The 16,239-nt window shown below is 40.8% G+C and overlaps 1 protein-coding gene across 1 annotated transcript in view; it reads right to left on the bottom strand.

The window, feature by feature from the left end:
* TLL1 (tolloid like 1) overlaps positions 1 to 15,282 on the bottom strand; it is a 195,552-nt gene extending 180,270 nt beyond the window's left edge. The window contains exon 1 of the mRNA XM_077814504.1: positions 15,126 to 15,282. Within this exon, the coding sequence (XP_077670630.1) occupies positions 15,126 to 15,282 (157 nt within the window). The remainder of the gene's footprint in view (positions 1 to 15,125) is intronic.
* Positions 15,283 to 16,239: the final 957 nt, after the last annotated feature.

The following is a 16,239-nucleotide window of genomic DNA, read 5'->3' as shown; positions in this document are numbered from 1 at the left end:
ATTCTGTATGTGAACCTCCCAACCATATCCATGGAATGAGTGAAAAATATGCAGTACTAAGCCATACTAAAGACAAAAGATCCATAGCATTCACTGGAAAGGACATTTGATATATTTGTATTTAATTGCCATGCTATAAAGAACCACAGTAGAAACACGTAAATTCCTATCTTTATTTTGATTTTGTTTCATCAAAATTACAACCTTAACTCACAAAGTGAATAACAGAAAATGATTCAATCTCCACTTAAAAAGGAAAGTGAAACTTCTCATTTTTGATAACTAGGACCAAATATCATTGGCAAAAAATAAAACAAACCCGCACACAACACCATTCTAACTTTGCACATCAGCCTGGTTTAACAAAGAAATTTGAATATCAAAGATATTGTCTGTTTTATATGTCCAGTTTGTAAAAGTACATAGCCAGTCCCCAACATAGACTCCTTCCCTGTCAAATAGGCAAGAAGAAACAGATTCTGAAGGTGGCAGAAGAGGATGTTGCCCTGTGCTCTTCCCTGCCCCCTGGGAGAGCTAAAAGCACCACACTGGAGCACAGACAGCAGGAACAAGATGGTGCCTCCCTGACATCCAGGACAGAAGTGAGTGGCAAAATGACTAAAAGAAATTAGAAAATATTAGGACATACCAGTGAAAGAAAGTTGTTTTGTTTCTTTAATATTTGCAAGTGGCATCTTAAATCTTGTGTCGATTTTTGCTGATTTTTACAATAACAACTTCTTCCTCTCATTTTTAGAAGATAAGGGAGCATTCTCTGCCAGTGTAAACTGGCAGAGCTCCATTGAAGTCAATGAAGATGTGCAACGATGCACCAGCCGAGAATGTGGCTTAGAGATGTTTCTTTCTACATTCAGCAATTTCTTTTTCCTCTAACTACAGTTTCACATATAACTCAATGTTTTGCGTGTGGTTTTTTGTTTGTTTTCCCTCATGGCCTTTAAACTCAGCCTTTTCATGTTCAGGAAAGACGCAAGAAAGGTTTACATTTATAAGCAAGTCTTTCCAAATAATTCAGGAAACCTTTGGAGTTCCTGTGCATACCCAGGCCCAGTAGGACTATCTGAAAAGTCAGCATAAACACGCTATCCATGACTGAGAGTTTTTTATCATGCCCCAAAAGTAATCTAATGGGGATTTTTAATTTATATATGGGAAAACTAAGGAAAAGAAGAACCTAATCAAATTTAATTCATCCAAACTAAGAATTCATCATTATTTTCAATGGGCGCTATGCACAGATGACTGAAATCATTTTAAAACAGTTTGCATTTTTCTCTAACACAGAGCTATCTCTCTCCTGTAATCCACATATGTGGCATCTCAGGATCTGAGCTCCCCTCCATAACTGCAGAGGTTCCAATATTATAAGCCAGGTTTTCATACTTTCATAGATTCCAAGCCAGAACAGACCACTGACCACTAGTCTGACCTCCTGTATGCCACAGGCCATAAAACTTTCCCAAAATAGCTCCTAGAGCATATCCTTTTTTAAAATCAAGATTGGATGTTTTGCTAAATGTCAGGGATGGAGAATCTACCATGACCCTTGGTAAGTTGTTCCCGTGGTTAATTACGCTCACTGTTAAAAATGTACTCCTTATTTCCTGTCTGAATTTGTCTAGCTTCAGGAGCCAGCTGTTAGATCATGTTATACCTTTTTCTGTTAGATTGAAGAGCTTGTTATTCAATATTTGTTCCCCATGTAAGTACTTATAGACTAATCAAGTCGTGTCTTAATTTTCTCTTTGTTCAGCAAAATAGATTGAGCTCCTTGAGTCTATCACTATAAGGCACGATTTCCAATCCTTTAATCATTTGCATGGCTCTTGTCTGAACCCTCTCCAATTTATCAACATCTTTCTTGAATTTTGGACACCACAAATGGACACAGTATTCTAGCAGTTGTCACACCAGTGCCAAATAGAGAGGTGAAATAACCTCTCTACTGCCCTTTGCAATTCCCCTGTTTATGCATCCAATGACTGCATGTGCCCTTTTGGCCACACCATCACACTGGGATCTCACATTCCGCTAATTTTCCACCATAATCCCCCAAAATCTTTTTCAGAGTAAGTCCTTCTCAGAAAAGAGTCCCTATCTTGTAAGTATGTTCCTAGATGTCTCCATTTATAATTAGCCATATTAAAATGCATATTTTTGCATGCACCAAATGATCCAGATCTCTGTCCTCTTCATTATTTACCACTCCCCCAATTTTTGTGTCATCTTCACATTTTATGAGTGATGATTTCACGTTTTCTTCCAGGTCATTAATGAAAATGTTAAATAGTGGATGGCGAAGTACCAATGCCCATAGGACTGTCTCGAAACACACCCATTCTATGAGGATTACCATTTACAATTTCATTTGAGACCTATCAGTTAGCCAGTTTTTAATCCATTCAATGTGTGCCATGTTAATTTTATATCTAAGTTTTTAATCAAAATGTTTTGCAATAATGGGTTATGTGACTGTGGTTCAAGCTCCATATATCGTTGACTGTAACTAATATTCAATTCAGCTATTACCAACATTATGGAGCAAAATGTTCAAAATGGTCTCCACTCAGTCTCTGATTCTGCACTTACAATTGTGTGTGTAGAAATGTTACACCCCCAAGAAGCCTGCACACACAAAAACTATAAGCACAGGCTTATAGGCTTATTTTTTAAAATTAGCCCACAAAATAAAAACATAGTATATCAGGGTACCCATAAGTGCTAGGAAGCAGAGCCCACTACTTCTTCCATGCAGGGTAAATCCTCAACCCACAAGAACAATGTAATACAATTCCATTAGGAGATTGATGAAGAGAATTTCTTTCACCCAGGCCTCCTCCAGCTAAGCCATTTTCATGTATGATGTTTAAATTCTTTCCTAATAAGGATCATAGGATATGATTATAGCTAACAAAGCACTTGTAAGAAAATGTAACAGAAAGAAACGCTGAAGTTTAAGAATCCTAAAACAGACTGACTAAAAATAGGATTTTGAAGTGGGTGAACTATCACATATGAATTACATTCTCCATATTCTTCTCCATCTTATCATTTTGTTAACCCTTTTATTTTTTACCATAACTGCACATGTGTTGTCATGGAGCTGTCTACAATGATGCCCAAGTCCCTTTCCTGAGATGATACTGTTAATTTAGAACTCTAAGACACATGAGTAGTTTACTTTTCCCCGCTAATGTGCATTACTTCACATTTATCAACAAACTCCATTGGCAATCAAGTTGTCCTTTCACCCTCTGAAGCTCCTCACAGGCCCCTCTGGTCCTGCCCAACCTAAATAACCCGGTGTCTCCTGCAGATTTTATTACTTCACTCATACGCCTCTCCTCAGATCATTAGTAAATTGCTACTAAACCACATGGGATGTAGTAAAATCTTGAGGCTGACCGTTAACCTTTTGCATGATGAAAATTGTCCATTTCAATCCTACACTTCATTTTCTCTCTCTTAGACAATTTTTGATTCACGACAACACTTTGCCTCTCACCCATGGCTATTTAGCTTCATTAGTAGCCTCTTGTCTGGGACCCTGTCAAAGGCTTTTTGGAAGTCTAAATAAATCATTTAACTAGTTCTCCTTTATCCACTATTTTACTGACATGTTCAAAGAATTCTAAGAGACTAGCAAAGCGCAATTTTCCATTACAGAAACCATGCTGGTTAGACCCTATCATAACATGATCTCTCATGTGTTTTGTTACTCTACTTTTAATTACTGTTTCAACCAATTGGCAGGTACAGATGCAGGGATTATTAGTCTATAAATTCTCCAGATCATCCCTTTTTAAAATAAGGTACAAGATTTGCTATCCTCTGCTTACCAGAAAAGTGGCTGAGCAGGGTGTGTTTTGGGTATTTGAGGGATAGCAAGATTTTGATATGGTCTGTAATGTGTTTTTGCTATTTGATGACAGTGCTAGGGGATGGCCTTTTGGTTTTATAAAGATTGTTTCACTCTATCTTTAAATTATGGCAAAGGGATCTGGAAACTGGGATAGGCCTTCTTTTATGTGACTTTATTTAAATTACAGTAAAGATATAAGACTACATTTGTTTGGAATGTAGGTTTGTGAAGAATGACCCAAGGTGCTTACTCAGGACCAGATTTCAGTAGAACTCTTTGTGGAATAAGATACTAATCAGCATGAGTACAGATATCAGAATCTTGCCCTCCGAAGTCATGGTAGCAGTAGTAGTTGTTTTCTTAGTCCTTACTCAGGCAAAAGCATCTCTCTGTAATGGTTTTCACACCACACTCATCATCATATCATATGGAGTTATAACTAAATAAAGACTCCAGGATTTGGTCCACTATGGATTTGTCTTGAATATCTGTGTGTTTTAGAAAAAGAATAAAAACTTCCTGAGGAGAGTAAGGTATATAACACTTAGACACTGGTACCAAAAAGCATAAAAATCACAGAACAAAATACTGAGTGTCTGTAATAGGATAGCAACATTGAAACACATCATCCTCTCAGCAGGTATTGATCCCTTGGAGAAAGGGATATGGGGATTCTCCAGTCAATAAAAGTAAAAAATCCTTACATATCCGTTTGTCCTCCAGTATCCTGCACTTTGACTAGGAACATACATAATGGGTTATGTTAATTATAGAAATATTCATCAACAAATAAATTATTGGTTTAATCAACTAGGCCAGTATGTGGATAAAAATCCTCCTGTAAATAAAAGTGAGCCAAAGAATAAAATTAAAGTATCAGCTGTGAGAAAGAAACAAATTCTATTTGATGGGTGCCTGTATGCAAATTTGTTATAACTGCAATAAGGGAATTTTACCAGATGGCAAAATTGGGCAGTTGATCATCATCATGTTCTCACACCCACTGAGTTGTTCTAAAACTACTTTTTATGAAACCAAATATAATTGGCTTGTGTTAGTAAACTGCTAAAACAAACCTTGATATTATGTAAGGACCATCTGAAATTCCTTTCATCGCTTATTTGCGGATATCATATGGGAATATGCAGAAGCCATGCAACTTGGACATTATTCTTGACATTATTGTACCTTATTCAAAATTGTGCTTCTTTGTTCTATTAATTCATTTGCAATGGACGTGAGGAATTCCTGCCTGTTCAGACTGACACAAAATTCCCATTGATTTTACTGAAGGACTTGGTCCATATAATTATTCACTTTTGAGCACCCAAAAATTAGAGAGGTACCTGACATCTTAAAAATAGTGATCTCATGTCATTAACAAATTCTCTTAGTGATCTCATGTCATTAACAAATTCATGTTTTTGTTAAAAGATGTTATAAGAATGTATTACTTTTAATATGGGCCATGTGGTCCATTTGTGTTATTCCTTATGTATATTATTCTAATTCACTGTCCATGCCTCACCCTGTCTTCCATAATCTGGTATTTTAAACTACAAGGTAAGGCTGCAATCCTGTAAAGAGAACTACCAAAGTGGAGACCCATTAGTTCCATCAGGGTGCAGGGATCCATCTGTGCCTTATCAGGGCCTAAATGTACATTAAACTCACAGAGGATAGCAGCTTTTTAAAGCCTCAGATTTTTGCTCTCAATTGCAATGAACATTTATTTTCAAAATTAACATGTTATTGCTTAATGTTGACATTCTTGAAGATTCCTTGCTGATTAGACAACACATTCAGTGCTTATTATTCCTCACTACATTTTTAAAAGCACAGAAATTGTCAATAACATGTCAGAATAGTGACCAAATGAATCTTTGAACCCTGAGGAGATGTGAAAATACAGATATTCTGTCACATTTTAGGACAGACAGTTATAATCATGGTGTACCAGAGGTAAAACTTTTCCCCTGGGGTAGTGTCTTTTTCTTTAAGTCTGATTTATATCTATTTTTAAATGATCTCCCCCCCCCCCACAAATATACATGTTTCTTAGACAATAGCTTTTAAAAATCTGTAGATCTGTTTCAAGCAGCACAGGAATTGTAGGTAAGAGCATTTAGATATTTACATGATTTGGAAAACATCTAAAAACAGATGTTGAAACCTTATGAAATAAAATTGTTTGTAACATAATTTATAGTCATTGGTGCTAACACAAACATTTTAAAATCAATTATGTATTCAATTATTGGTCCTGCTGTCAAAAGATTTCATCTTAACAATGTAAAGTCTTCAGAGTGGCTGGTTAAAAAAAACAACACACACTGTGCATCCCTTAGGCATCATTTTTCACATACCTCAAGAAAAGAAGATTCCAGGAGCTATTTAGAGCAAAATTGATTTTTGGCTCTTTTAATCCTGACAATTTGTGTTTTTAAATATTGAAGGGAAAAAACCACAAGCCTGCATTTTGGTGTCTAATCACTGTTTGAGAGCTTGTGCACGTATGTCAAAGGCATGTGGCTCAGATCCAGGCATTCACATGGTTTAAATCTGCAAACTCCTACCCATGCACATAGTCCTACTGAAACAAACAGGATGATTTGTATGAGTAAGCATGGTAAATGTAGGAAAAATCATAATCAAACTGTTCTCCGTGGAACACTGGTGGTCCACAGAGCACAAGATGGTGGCCCTGAGCACCTCCAAAATCTGGCTGATCACATACTACTGTCTCCTCCTCATGGTTTCCAAATGTTTTTACAGTTGCCCAGTCTCTTCATTGCAAAGAAAGGTTGGCAGGCCTATAAAAGCAGGTGAAACAAAGATGAAGAGCCAGCCTAGTTGCCTGTACTAGGAGGAGACAATGTTACATAAGAGGTGGTGAGGAAACAGGAGCAATCCCTGGGAAGTAGAGCTGCTAGCCACAAGCAAGAAAGGGAAATCCCGGGAGCAGGGTGGAAGGGAATGGAATATTTTGACAGTTTGTCAAGGGGAGCAAGGGGAGAAGAGGACAAGGTGGTTGAGCAGTATGAACTGAGAGAAAGCAACAAAGGGAAAGGGAAGCCTGTGCAGAGGGAAAGGAGGAGCAGGCAACAGTGAAGTTTGTAGAGGAAAACAGTGGGAGAGGAAGGGACAGAACAGATCAGATGGGAGGTGGAGATGAAATGAAGAGCTAACTTTCTTCACAAAGAACAAAAGCTTAAACGAAAAGAGAGCTAAAAATACCAAAATACTTTTCTAGTGTTACTTTTCTATGTAAGCAGTTGCTATAGTTGCAAAAGAGTTGTAATGCTAATGTAAATGGAGGTTGTCTGTGATTAAGAATGGAAGGGGAGGAAATCTGTACAATCCTGAACAGAAGGAGGAGAACTATACAGTTGTATATGGGAGGAAACAGGTCCATAAGACACACTGTCAAATGTGGTCCATACTATGAAAAAAAATTGAGAACCTGTGGCTTAGATTTTTTCTTTTTCTTTTTGAATTTGGTAAAAGCAGCTAGATTGTTAAGACTCAAGCAGACAGGAAACAATTCTGCTCTTTGAATACTCCAAGAATGTTCTCCCCACCCTTGACAGGTTTAAACCAATGTCTGCTACAGTGTCCCTTCCAAGAAGTGCAATTTCACTATAACCTTGCACAAATTATTATAAATCTTATTTTTCATTAGTTTATAACTAGTGATATGACATCACTTATTTCAATGGAATCCCTCTTGATTTACAGTGGCATAAGCACATTCAAAATCAAGACCCAGTGGAAAGTGATCTGAATGTGAAACTAAGGCCTAGTCTACACTACAGTTTGGTTGACATAAGGCAGCTTACCTTGACCTAATTATGTCAGTGTCTACACTACTGCCTTGTCCCACCAATGTAAGTGCCCCTACTATACTGACATAGTAACTCCACCTTCATGACAGGTGTAGGGCTTATGTTGGTGTGGTTAGGGCAAGGCAATGTCTGTGTAAACACTGAGTTACTTCCATCTGCAGTTAGCTCTCTTGTCAATTTCAGGGCTCCAGCAGAGCCCTGAAATTGACAAGAAAGCTGGGCAGCCAGAGCCCAGCTGACCTCTGCTCCCCTGGAGAGCTGGGTGGCTGGACCCAGCTCCTGGCTGGGAGCCAGGGCGAGAAGCCTGGGTGATTAGACCCTGCTCCCAGCTGGGAGCCAGGGCGAGAAGCCCAGGCGGCTGGACCCTGCTCTTGGTGAGGAACAGGGAGTCAAGAAGCCTTGGGTAGCTTCTTCCCTGCCCAGACTCCCACCTGGAAACATTGTCTGTTTTGTCAATTTCAGGGCTCCAGCATGAAATTGAGCCTGAAATTGACAAGACTGCCTGGCTCCTGATGGGAAGCAGGTGGGGGGGGGGGAAATGGGAGGGACCAAGACACCCCGGATGGCTCGATCCCACTTCCTACAGGGAACAGGGAGGCAAGAAGACCCGGGCAGTTTTCTCCACTCCTGGCAGGGAACAGGGTTAGGGTTAGGCTTCCCAGGGGGCAGGGCAAGTCTGCCGGGAGCCTGGAAGCCTATGGGGCAGCTGGGCTCCCAATAGGGAGCTGCCAGCAGAGCTGAGGGACCAGGCTCTCAGATCCCCACACCGCCCCTTTTAGGTTGATGGAAGCGCTCCTGGTGAGGATGCGCACCACCGACCCAAGGAGGGTAGTGTAGACCGCAGTGGCTGTAAATTGACCTAATATAGGTCGATTTAAGTTGTTAATGTAGACACGCCCTAAGTCTTCTGCATGACAGGGTGGACATGTAGCTGAAATGTAAAACGCTTTTTTCAACCTAGCTTTCCCAAAATATTACTACCAACAAAATCCTATTAACTAAGGGATGGAGGTTGGGGAGGAGCGAGAGATTGATGGTCACACATATATATAAATTGCTGGATTCCACAGTGATGGGCATGATATAATAGAAAGACAGAATGCTGAACTGCAGGAACAAATCTGATTTAAAATGAAGTTTGTTAATCAATCAAAGTGAGTCCAGATCAAAGCTGAGAAGCTATGCAAGGGAGCTTACTACTGTTCTGCTGCCTATCTTGTATCTGTCCTCTGGAAAAATAAAGGACTTCAGACTCGAATTCTGTCCATCTGGCATATATTATGAGCATTAAATTCTCTAAATAAAGTGATTAAATAGTGCATAGGACTGATCTCATCATTTCCAGCAACACTTACGTATATAGAGAAAGAGCTTCACCATATAAATTACATAACAGATTCAAACGTGTAATAAGTTACTTTAAAAGACTTCCCAATTACCCAAGAGCATAATAGTGTGTTTACAGTACATGAAAAAGAAAGACATGTATGCCAGAATACAAGGCACAGCCCAACAACAGCCTTCCAGCCAGCATACATTTCATAATCTCAAAAAACAACTTTTGCAAAAGGTGTTGTTATGACATCAATAGACAAGAACTAGACTGCAGAGTTACAGATGACACGTTATAATAATAATCCTATTATTTTGTGTTTTTCATGCTTCTCATGCTCCAAGCACTTTCCAAAAACGTTATATAATCAAGCTTCACAACTCAGTGAGGTAAGAAGTATTATCATCCCCATTTTCCAGATTTTTTAAAAATGGAAAAAAGGAATCAAGTGACTTGTTTAAGACCTCAAAGGAGTCAGCACTGGAAACAGTAATCAGGATTCTTGATTCTCCTGCTCCGATCACTAGACTGCCCTCGCTCCCCCCCATCCCCACCTGCTCTACACACACTATTTTTAACCAGCCACTCTCAACCTCATTTACTCCCCAAAACTACCCATCTGTAAAAATGATTATTGTTCTTATTCTTTGAAGATAATTATTCCATGCTATTTTCATTAGCAAAACAAAAGAAAACACCTTCTTGGGTGCCCAAAATCAAAGCAAGCTATACATGCACTGACTGTGTGTCTTAGCACATACCTGCAGATTTTATCTGGTGTGTTTATTATAAGCTGGTTTTGGCTGCTTTTTAAATATGCTGCTGCTATAATAATCAGCCAAAAGAAAACAACAGCAACAAACAGGACTCCTGAGAAAAAACTTTTAAATAAATGTCCAGATGTGACGAGGTGGACGGTGCCCCTTTATTGCTGACTACTGGACTTTGTTTCTGGAGTAACAGCCCATTTAGACAAAGCTTCTTATTCTAAGATGTCCATTCTTAGATTCTTCACCTTTACAGGATTACTGCTGCTATTGTAATGAAGACTGTCTCAGTATTTCAAGTTTCAGAGTAGCAGCCGTGTTAGTCTGTATCCGTAAAAAGAAAAGGAGTATTTGTGGCACCTGGGAGACTAACAAATTTATTAGAGCATAAGCTTTCGTGAGCTACAGCTCACTTCATTGGATGCATCCGATGAAGTGAGCTGTAGCTCACGAAAGCTTATGCTCTAATAAATTTGTTAGTCTCTAAGGTGCCACAAATACTTCAGTATTTCAACTTTCAACTAACTAGATCTGGAAGCTGAACCTAGACTGCCCGATTGGAGTTTATGGGCAGCATGTTCCTCTCCGGTGGAGAAACAAGGAAACATGTGAGGCATCAGAAGCACAAAAACTGTGCTACATCACATCCCACTGTTTCAGCATGCAGGGTGCTTGTCAGAAGGGGAAGCGACATGAATCAAAATGCACGCATAGGTTACAGGTCAGTAGGGAAACTCACTAGAAACCACACAAATCACAAGCTTAACATGGCCTCCTTACAGCACCATCCTCCACTCATAACCCAGCATCCCTTTTCCCCAGACCCATCTGCCATTGAGTCCATTTCTGGTAGGGTTCTCAGGGTGATCTCAACAAAGTAATGCTATGCTTTCCTTGCACACAATATCTGAAGTTTGGGCTGTAAATGCACGTGAGCTAACAGTCACCAACATGACTTCTCCCTACCAACCCAGGCCCTTTCCACATGTCTGCAGAACTTGTGATGTGTGTATTTCTGCTTTCATTAAGTTGGAGTGATGTGTCATAGTGCAGAGGTACTTTCCGTGTGGGGTATTTTTCCTCTTTCTATAGCCTGTTTCTGTAGTTTTTCACCACACAAGCCATGGAAGCATATGAACCTAGCTAGTAGTGTCTTCAGTGCATCCCATTCTTCCTGCTTCCCTGGAAAGAAATCACATCTGCAAGAAGATTCACATTCACGCAAGCACCTCAGAACAAAACCAAAAACCATTGACCTCTCACTAGTGCATTTCCAGTACATTTCGCTAGACCCTTCCTTAAGAGTATATCCCCCCTCCCCCCCCGATATTTTTGATACTGTAGTAAGAAGAAAACCTACTAAAAGACGCAGGGGGGGGCAGGGGTGAAGGATTAACTTCAACGGACCTATGACAATTTACGCCAGCTGAGAATCTGCCTCATGGTGTGCACTGGATCATGAAATTATGGACATTTTCCTATATATTTTTATGAAAACACAGTGAGCAGCTAGCCATAAAATGACAGCACGATGATAGCGGCTGACTGGGAGAAAAGCAGAATGGAAATGCCCACTTTTATATTTTAAATCGAACATGCAGCTAAGCTTATGTTTTGGTGCAGAAACTAAGTTTTATGTGACAAGTTAAGCTTCTGTAATCAGCACGTCTTCCAGCTGAAAGGATATTGTAAAGTGCTCTTATTTATTTCATGTTCCTCTTCTCCTCCCTTTGCTCTTGTTTTACAAAAGGAACTCCCAAATACTGAATTCATCCTCCACATTCTCACAAACTACAACCAGTAATGTTACTCTGCTAGCTCTCCTAAACCTGCTATTTAATTTCTAAATATTTGGAGTATGTTACTCTGTAACATGGTAGTTGTTTTATGGTATTTCTTCATGTAGAAAAGTGAGCGGAAAATCATGGGACATAATTCTCCTCTTCATAAACATTTATATAAAATAATTGTGTACTCTTAGTTATAGTCACTGAAAGTCTAGCAAAAAAAGCTAACGTCTACCTTAATTATATCTAATGTACATACTTAGTTTGCAATTTATACATTTCCTGGATGAGGTTATCTTATTTTGTTCTGTTGCTTCACCCATGGCACATCCACACAAACCTGGATGTAAAAGTTAAGTCTCATAGTTCCATGCTCAAAGCCTGATTCTGGCACCCTTCCTTACATTGGGTGGAACTTTACTATGGAAGTAGTCCAATTGACTTCAATAAAATTACCACTCAACAGGAATAAGGACCAAGAGAGAATAAAAGTTTAGGATATAATCCTAAATGGTGCTGAGCATCCATAATTCCTATTAACTTCAGTGGGTACTCAGCAATGGGTAATCAGACTATCATAGTGTTTAGGGAAGCTCAAAGACAAAAAATTTCAGTGAAACTTTTTCAGGGGTATCGGTCTCATTTTGATACATGGAGAATTACTCATGTATACACGATTAGAAAAGAACCCTCAAAGATATGGTACAAATCCAATATAAAATGGTATTTATGTTGCATTTGGGTTTTCACAAAGTTACTGTACATTCAAAAACTAAAGGGGCTATTCAGTGTGTAGAGAAATATGGAGGTGATTCAGTTTAAGATTAATGGGAACTATACACATGTAAGTCTATCATGCATCTATCTATGTATCTTAGTAGTTACATGGTTCTCATCACTATTATCTGAGCACCTAAAGGAGAGTAAGATCCTAAGTAGGAGCAAGGCTCATTTTTAATCATTATAATGACTGAATGTATATTTATGGCTGATTTTACATGAAATATTAAATTGGACCCAAATAGTCACCTTCTTTCTGCCTTCTCAAAAGTAAAACAAAATGGAACAAAATAGAGAGCTGACACATTTAACACATTCCAGCTGTCTTTCAGCCACAACTCCTTTTTCCCCTACCTATGACACTTATTTAAAACTCACACATGCATAATTTTATAAAATGAAACAAAAAGCACAAAAAAACCCTAAGTATTTCACTTCACTAAGTGTAGACAAAAACATTTCTTATGAAATAAAAAGTGAATGAAATCTCACTTAAAACCTGTCCCAGAAAACATCAAAAGAGTTCAGATCAATTGTGGTCAGAATGTAGGTAACTGTCTTTTTTATACAAAGTTTCTTGCATGTTTTTAATTGGAGTAAATTAAGATTTGTTTGCAGCTAATTCTACTGTTTTTGAACTTGTACATTCCTCAGCTCTAAGCAAAGAATATTAGCAATGCACACCTCAGAAAGGAATAGTTTTGTGATTAGAAAAACATAGTGTCTGCATATTTGGCATATATATTCACCACATTCTCCTCAAATTCAGCAAACCCACATACACACAGAGAACACAACCTTTGGCTGAACTAGGTTTCAGGATACCGAATAACTAATTAATGCAAAGGAGACAGCTACAAAACTAAAGCACTTATTTTACACCAAGGCTGATGTGAATCAACAACCATGACTTAGAATAATAATGTTCATAACAAAATTTGCAAGTAACAAGGTACACTCTTTCATTTAAAAAAAGAACAGGAGTACTTGTGGCACCTTAGAGACTAATTTATTAGAGCATAAGCTTTCGTGGGCTACAGCCCACTTCATTGGATGCTGTAGCCCACGAAAGCTTATGCTCTAATAAATTGGTTAGTCTCTAAGATGCCACAAGTACTCCTGTTCTTTTTGCGGATACAGACTAACACGGTTGCTACTCTGTAAGTAACTTGTGAGCTTGCTACTGGTTCCAATGAAGTCAATGGGAGTTTTGCAATTAACTTTAATGGAACTCACCCAGTCAACAAATACTATAGAAAACCAGGTCTTCCTTTTGCAAAGGGAAATTACAAGAAGTCTAATTGGGAATAAAGAAAGGAGGTTATTTCTAGAGACAGATCACTAGACAGCCCAGATTTCTATTTGGCTGTGACTATCAAGCTGACTACATTGAACCACAACAAATACTAGTCAACTATATAATTAATACAACCAAGGCATGTCGTTTACATGTAGTAATCCCCTCACCCACCCCCATTCACTCTCCTCCCCAGCTCTGTCTGTGTAAGCACAAGCATAAATACTCATAGGGAAACCAGTCTGAAGAGACCATCCAATGGACCATCAAAGTCAATCCACAAAAAGAGCTGCTCTTTAACTAAAAGCCCGGCACAATTGTGATGGAAAGCCGGGAGACACTTTCGACTGGTAGCCGAGGATGGGGAAAGAGAGGCCGCCCATTGGAGGTGGCTCTTTAGTGCAAGACCGAGAGAATTACAAGGGAAGTGTATTGCTCCGAGTAATCGCTCAACGTGAGCGCTGGCCGTTAACAATGGAAGAAAGAGAGAATGGGTCAAGAAACAGGTTGAAAGAAAAGAGAGACAGCCAGACAGGCTGCTGAAAGGAAGAGGGGGCCACAGGAACTCTCCTCACGTGGTGGCAGCCTACAGCATGCGCGAGCAGCAGCAGCCGGGAGGGCTAGCTCCAGCCACCCCAGGCGCTCAAGCAGAAGCCAACAAACCTACAGCACGGTATGTGGGGCCTGATCCTGCCTTTCTGGACGGCCAACATTCCTCCTGCCTTCAAAGGGTAGTTTTGGTTGTGCAAGGAAGGCAGGGCGAGGCACGTTAGAGCTAATCTCACTGGAATCATCCACTTTCCATATTTAAAGTGGCCTTGAAACTTCCAAGTTCTCTCAGCTGTTCCCAAATCGAGTGGCTGCCGATGGGAAGCAGCAACAATATTGCGCTGTAAATAAAAATAAGCGGCGGGGGGAGAGGGGGTGTTTGCACTTAGCGATCAGCCTTGTGGACCAGTTATTCTGATAGCGCTACAATAAGGAATGAGGTTGTGCCCAGAAGCCTCTCTACAGGTTTCCTTTCTACCCACCCCAAGACTTCAGTGCTTGGAAACACCTCCTAGAGAGCAGGGGAAATGAGCCCAGTTCTGGGATTCAAGGCTTTCTATTAAACCATGGCGGAGGAAGAAGCATATGCTAAAAAGTGCACTGAAAGCACTTTGTCGTCCAAGCACCGTTGTAAAGTGCAAGGAAAGTGGAAACGCTAAGCCCCGAGAAAGCAGGTCCATAGAAATCCCACCGAGTGACACAGCAAAGCCCTTGAGCCCAACTCCACTTGCTGCTGCTGCCCAGACTTCCCCTTGGCCTCGCCTCCCAACGCGGAGGAAGCAGGTGAGCTCTCAGCCTACACACACAGATCGGAAAGAAAAAGAGACCAAGTCACCACCGGGGGGGGGGGGGGGTTAACAGTGTTAGCCTTGGAAGTCACTTACCGGCTTTACAGGGATCCTTATAATCTATCGCTTCAGCTTTATCTTCTTCATTGAAATCGTAAGTGTAGTCATAATCAAGGCCAGAGCAGGAGGAGAGCTTCCCCCAGGCAGTCAACCCAGCCAGCCACAACGCCAGCCTCCAGCAAAGCATTGTCATCCTCTACCACAGAGGTGGGCAAGGGGGCAGAGAGGAGCTAGGACTGAGCTGCTGTCCACGCTGGACCGATACAGGAAGGCAAGGGATGGAGGGGAAATTTCTCTTCTCCTCCGCTGAGATGCTGTGGTCTCTAGGTGTCCCCAGTCATATGGACATACCATAGAGAAGGAGAATGTTGCTTCCCCTTCTCCACCCCCTCCCCTTGCAGGGGAGAAGTTGCCGGGTGGGTGGGCGCAGGGCGTGGGGGGGGGGGGGATGTAGTCTGACTAGGGATCTCGCCTGTCAGGGCGTCTTCTCGCCTCTGTCACCCCCCAGCCAAACTTTCCACCGCTGCTGCCAGGGCTCCGGGGCCGGGGCAAGTCGGATCCTTTCCGCCGGCTGCCTGCTCCCAAGCGCTCCGCTGATCCCGTTGCTGCTGCAGCTGCTGCGGGAAGATGGATCCGGTGTGCACATCGGCAAACTGCCACCGGGCGAAAGAGAGAGAGAGAGAGAGAAGAGGGGTGCTAACAACAATTTCCACTACAGCAGACCTCAGCGCCCTTCACAGTGATGGGTAGAAGCAGCAGCACTGAGGGGAACAGAGAGAAAAAGTGCAAGGGCTTCCCCCTTTCCCCCCTTTGCTCTGTGTCTCTGGTCTCCCCCCCCCCCCCTCCTCCTCCCTCCCAGCTTATAAAAACCTTACAGGCAACTAACAATCGTCAGCATCCTGCTTACTTATTCATACAGTCAGGGTCAGGATCCGGGCTGCTTCTGATCTGCTCTCTTGATAGTCTTATGAAAACACATACGCACTCACTGTATGCCTCTCTCTCCATATAGCTGTCTCTACAGATAAGCAACGCATGGTATTTCTTTCTTTCTTTCTTTCTTTCTTTCTTTTTTAAAGAGGGGGGAAATCTTGCGGGAATCAGATGAAACACCACACGGGCCAACTCTCAGCAGCGAAGGAGACTCGGG

This window comes from Eretmochelys imbricata, chromosome 4, assembly GCF_965152235.1.
Source record: "Eretmochelys imbricata isolate rEreImb1 chromosome 4, rEreImb1.hap1, whole genome shotgun sequence".
Taxonomy (NCBI): Eukaryota; Metazoa; Chordata; order Testudines; family Cheloniidae; genus Eretmochelys; species Eretmochelys imbricata.
Note: the sequence above shows the minus strand (reverse complement) of the source record. Positions and strands in the feature narration are given on the sequence as shown.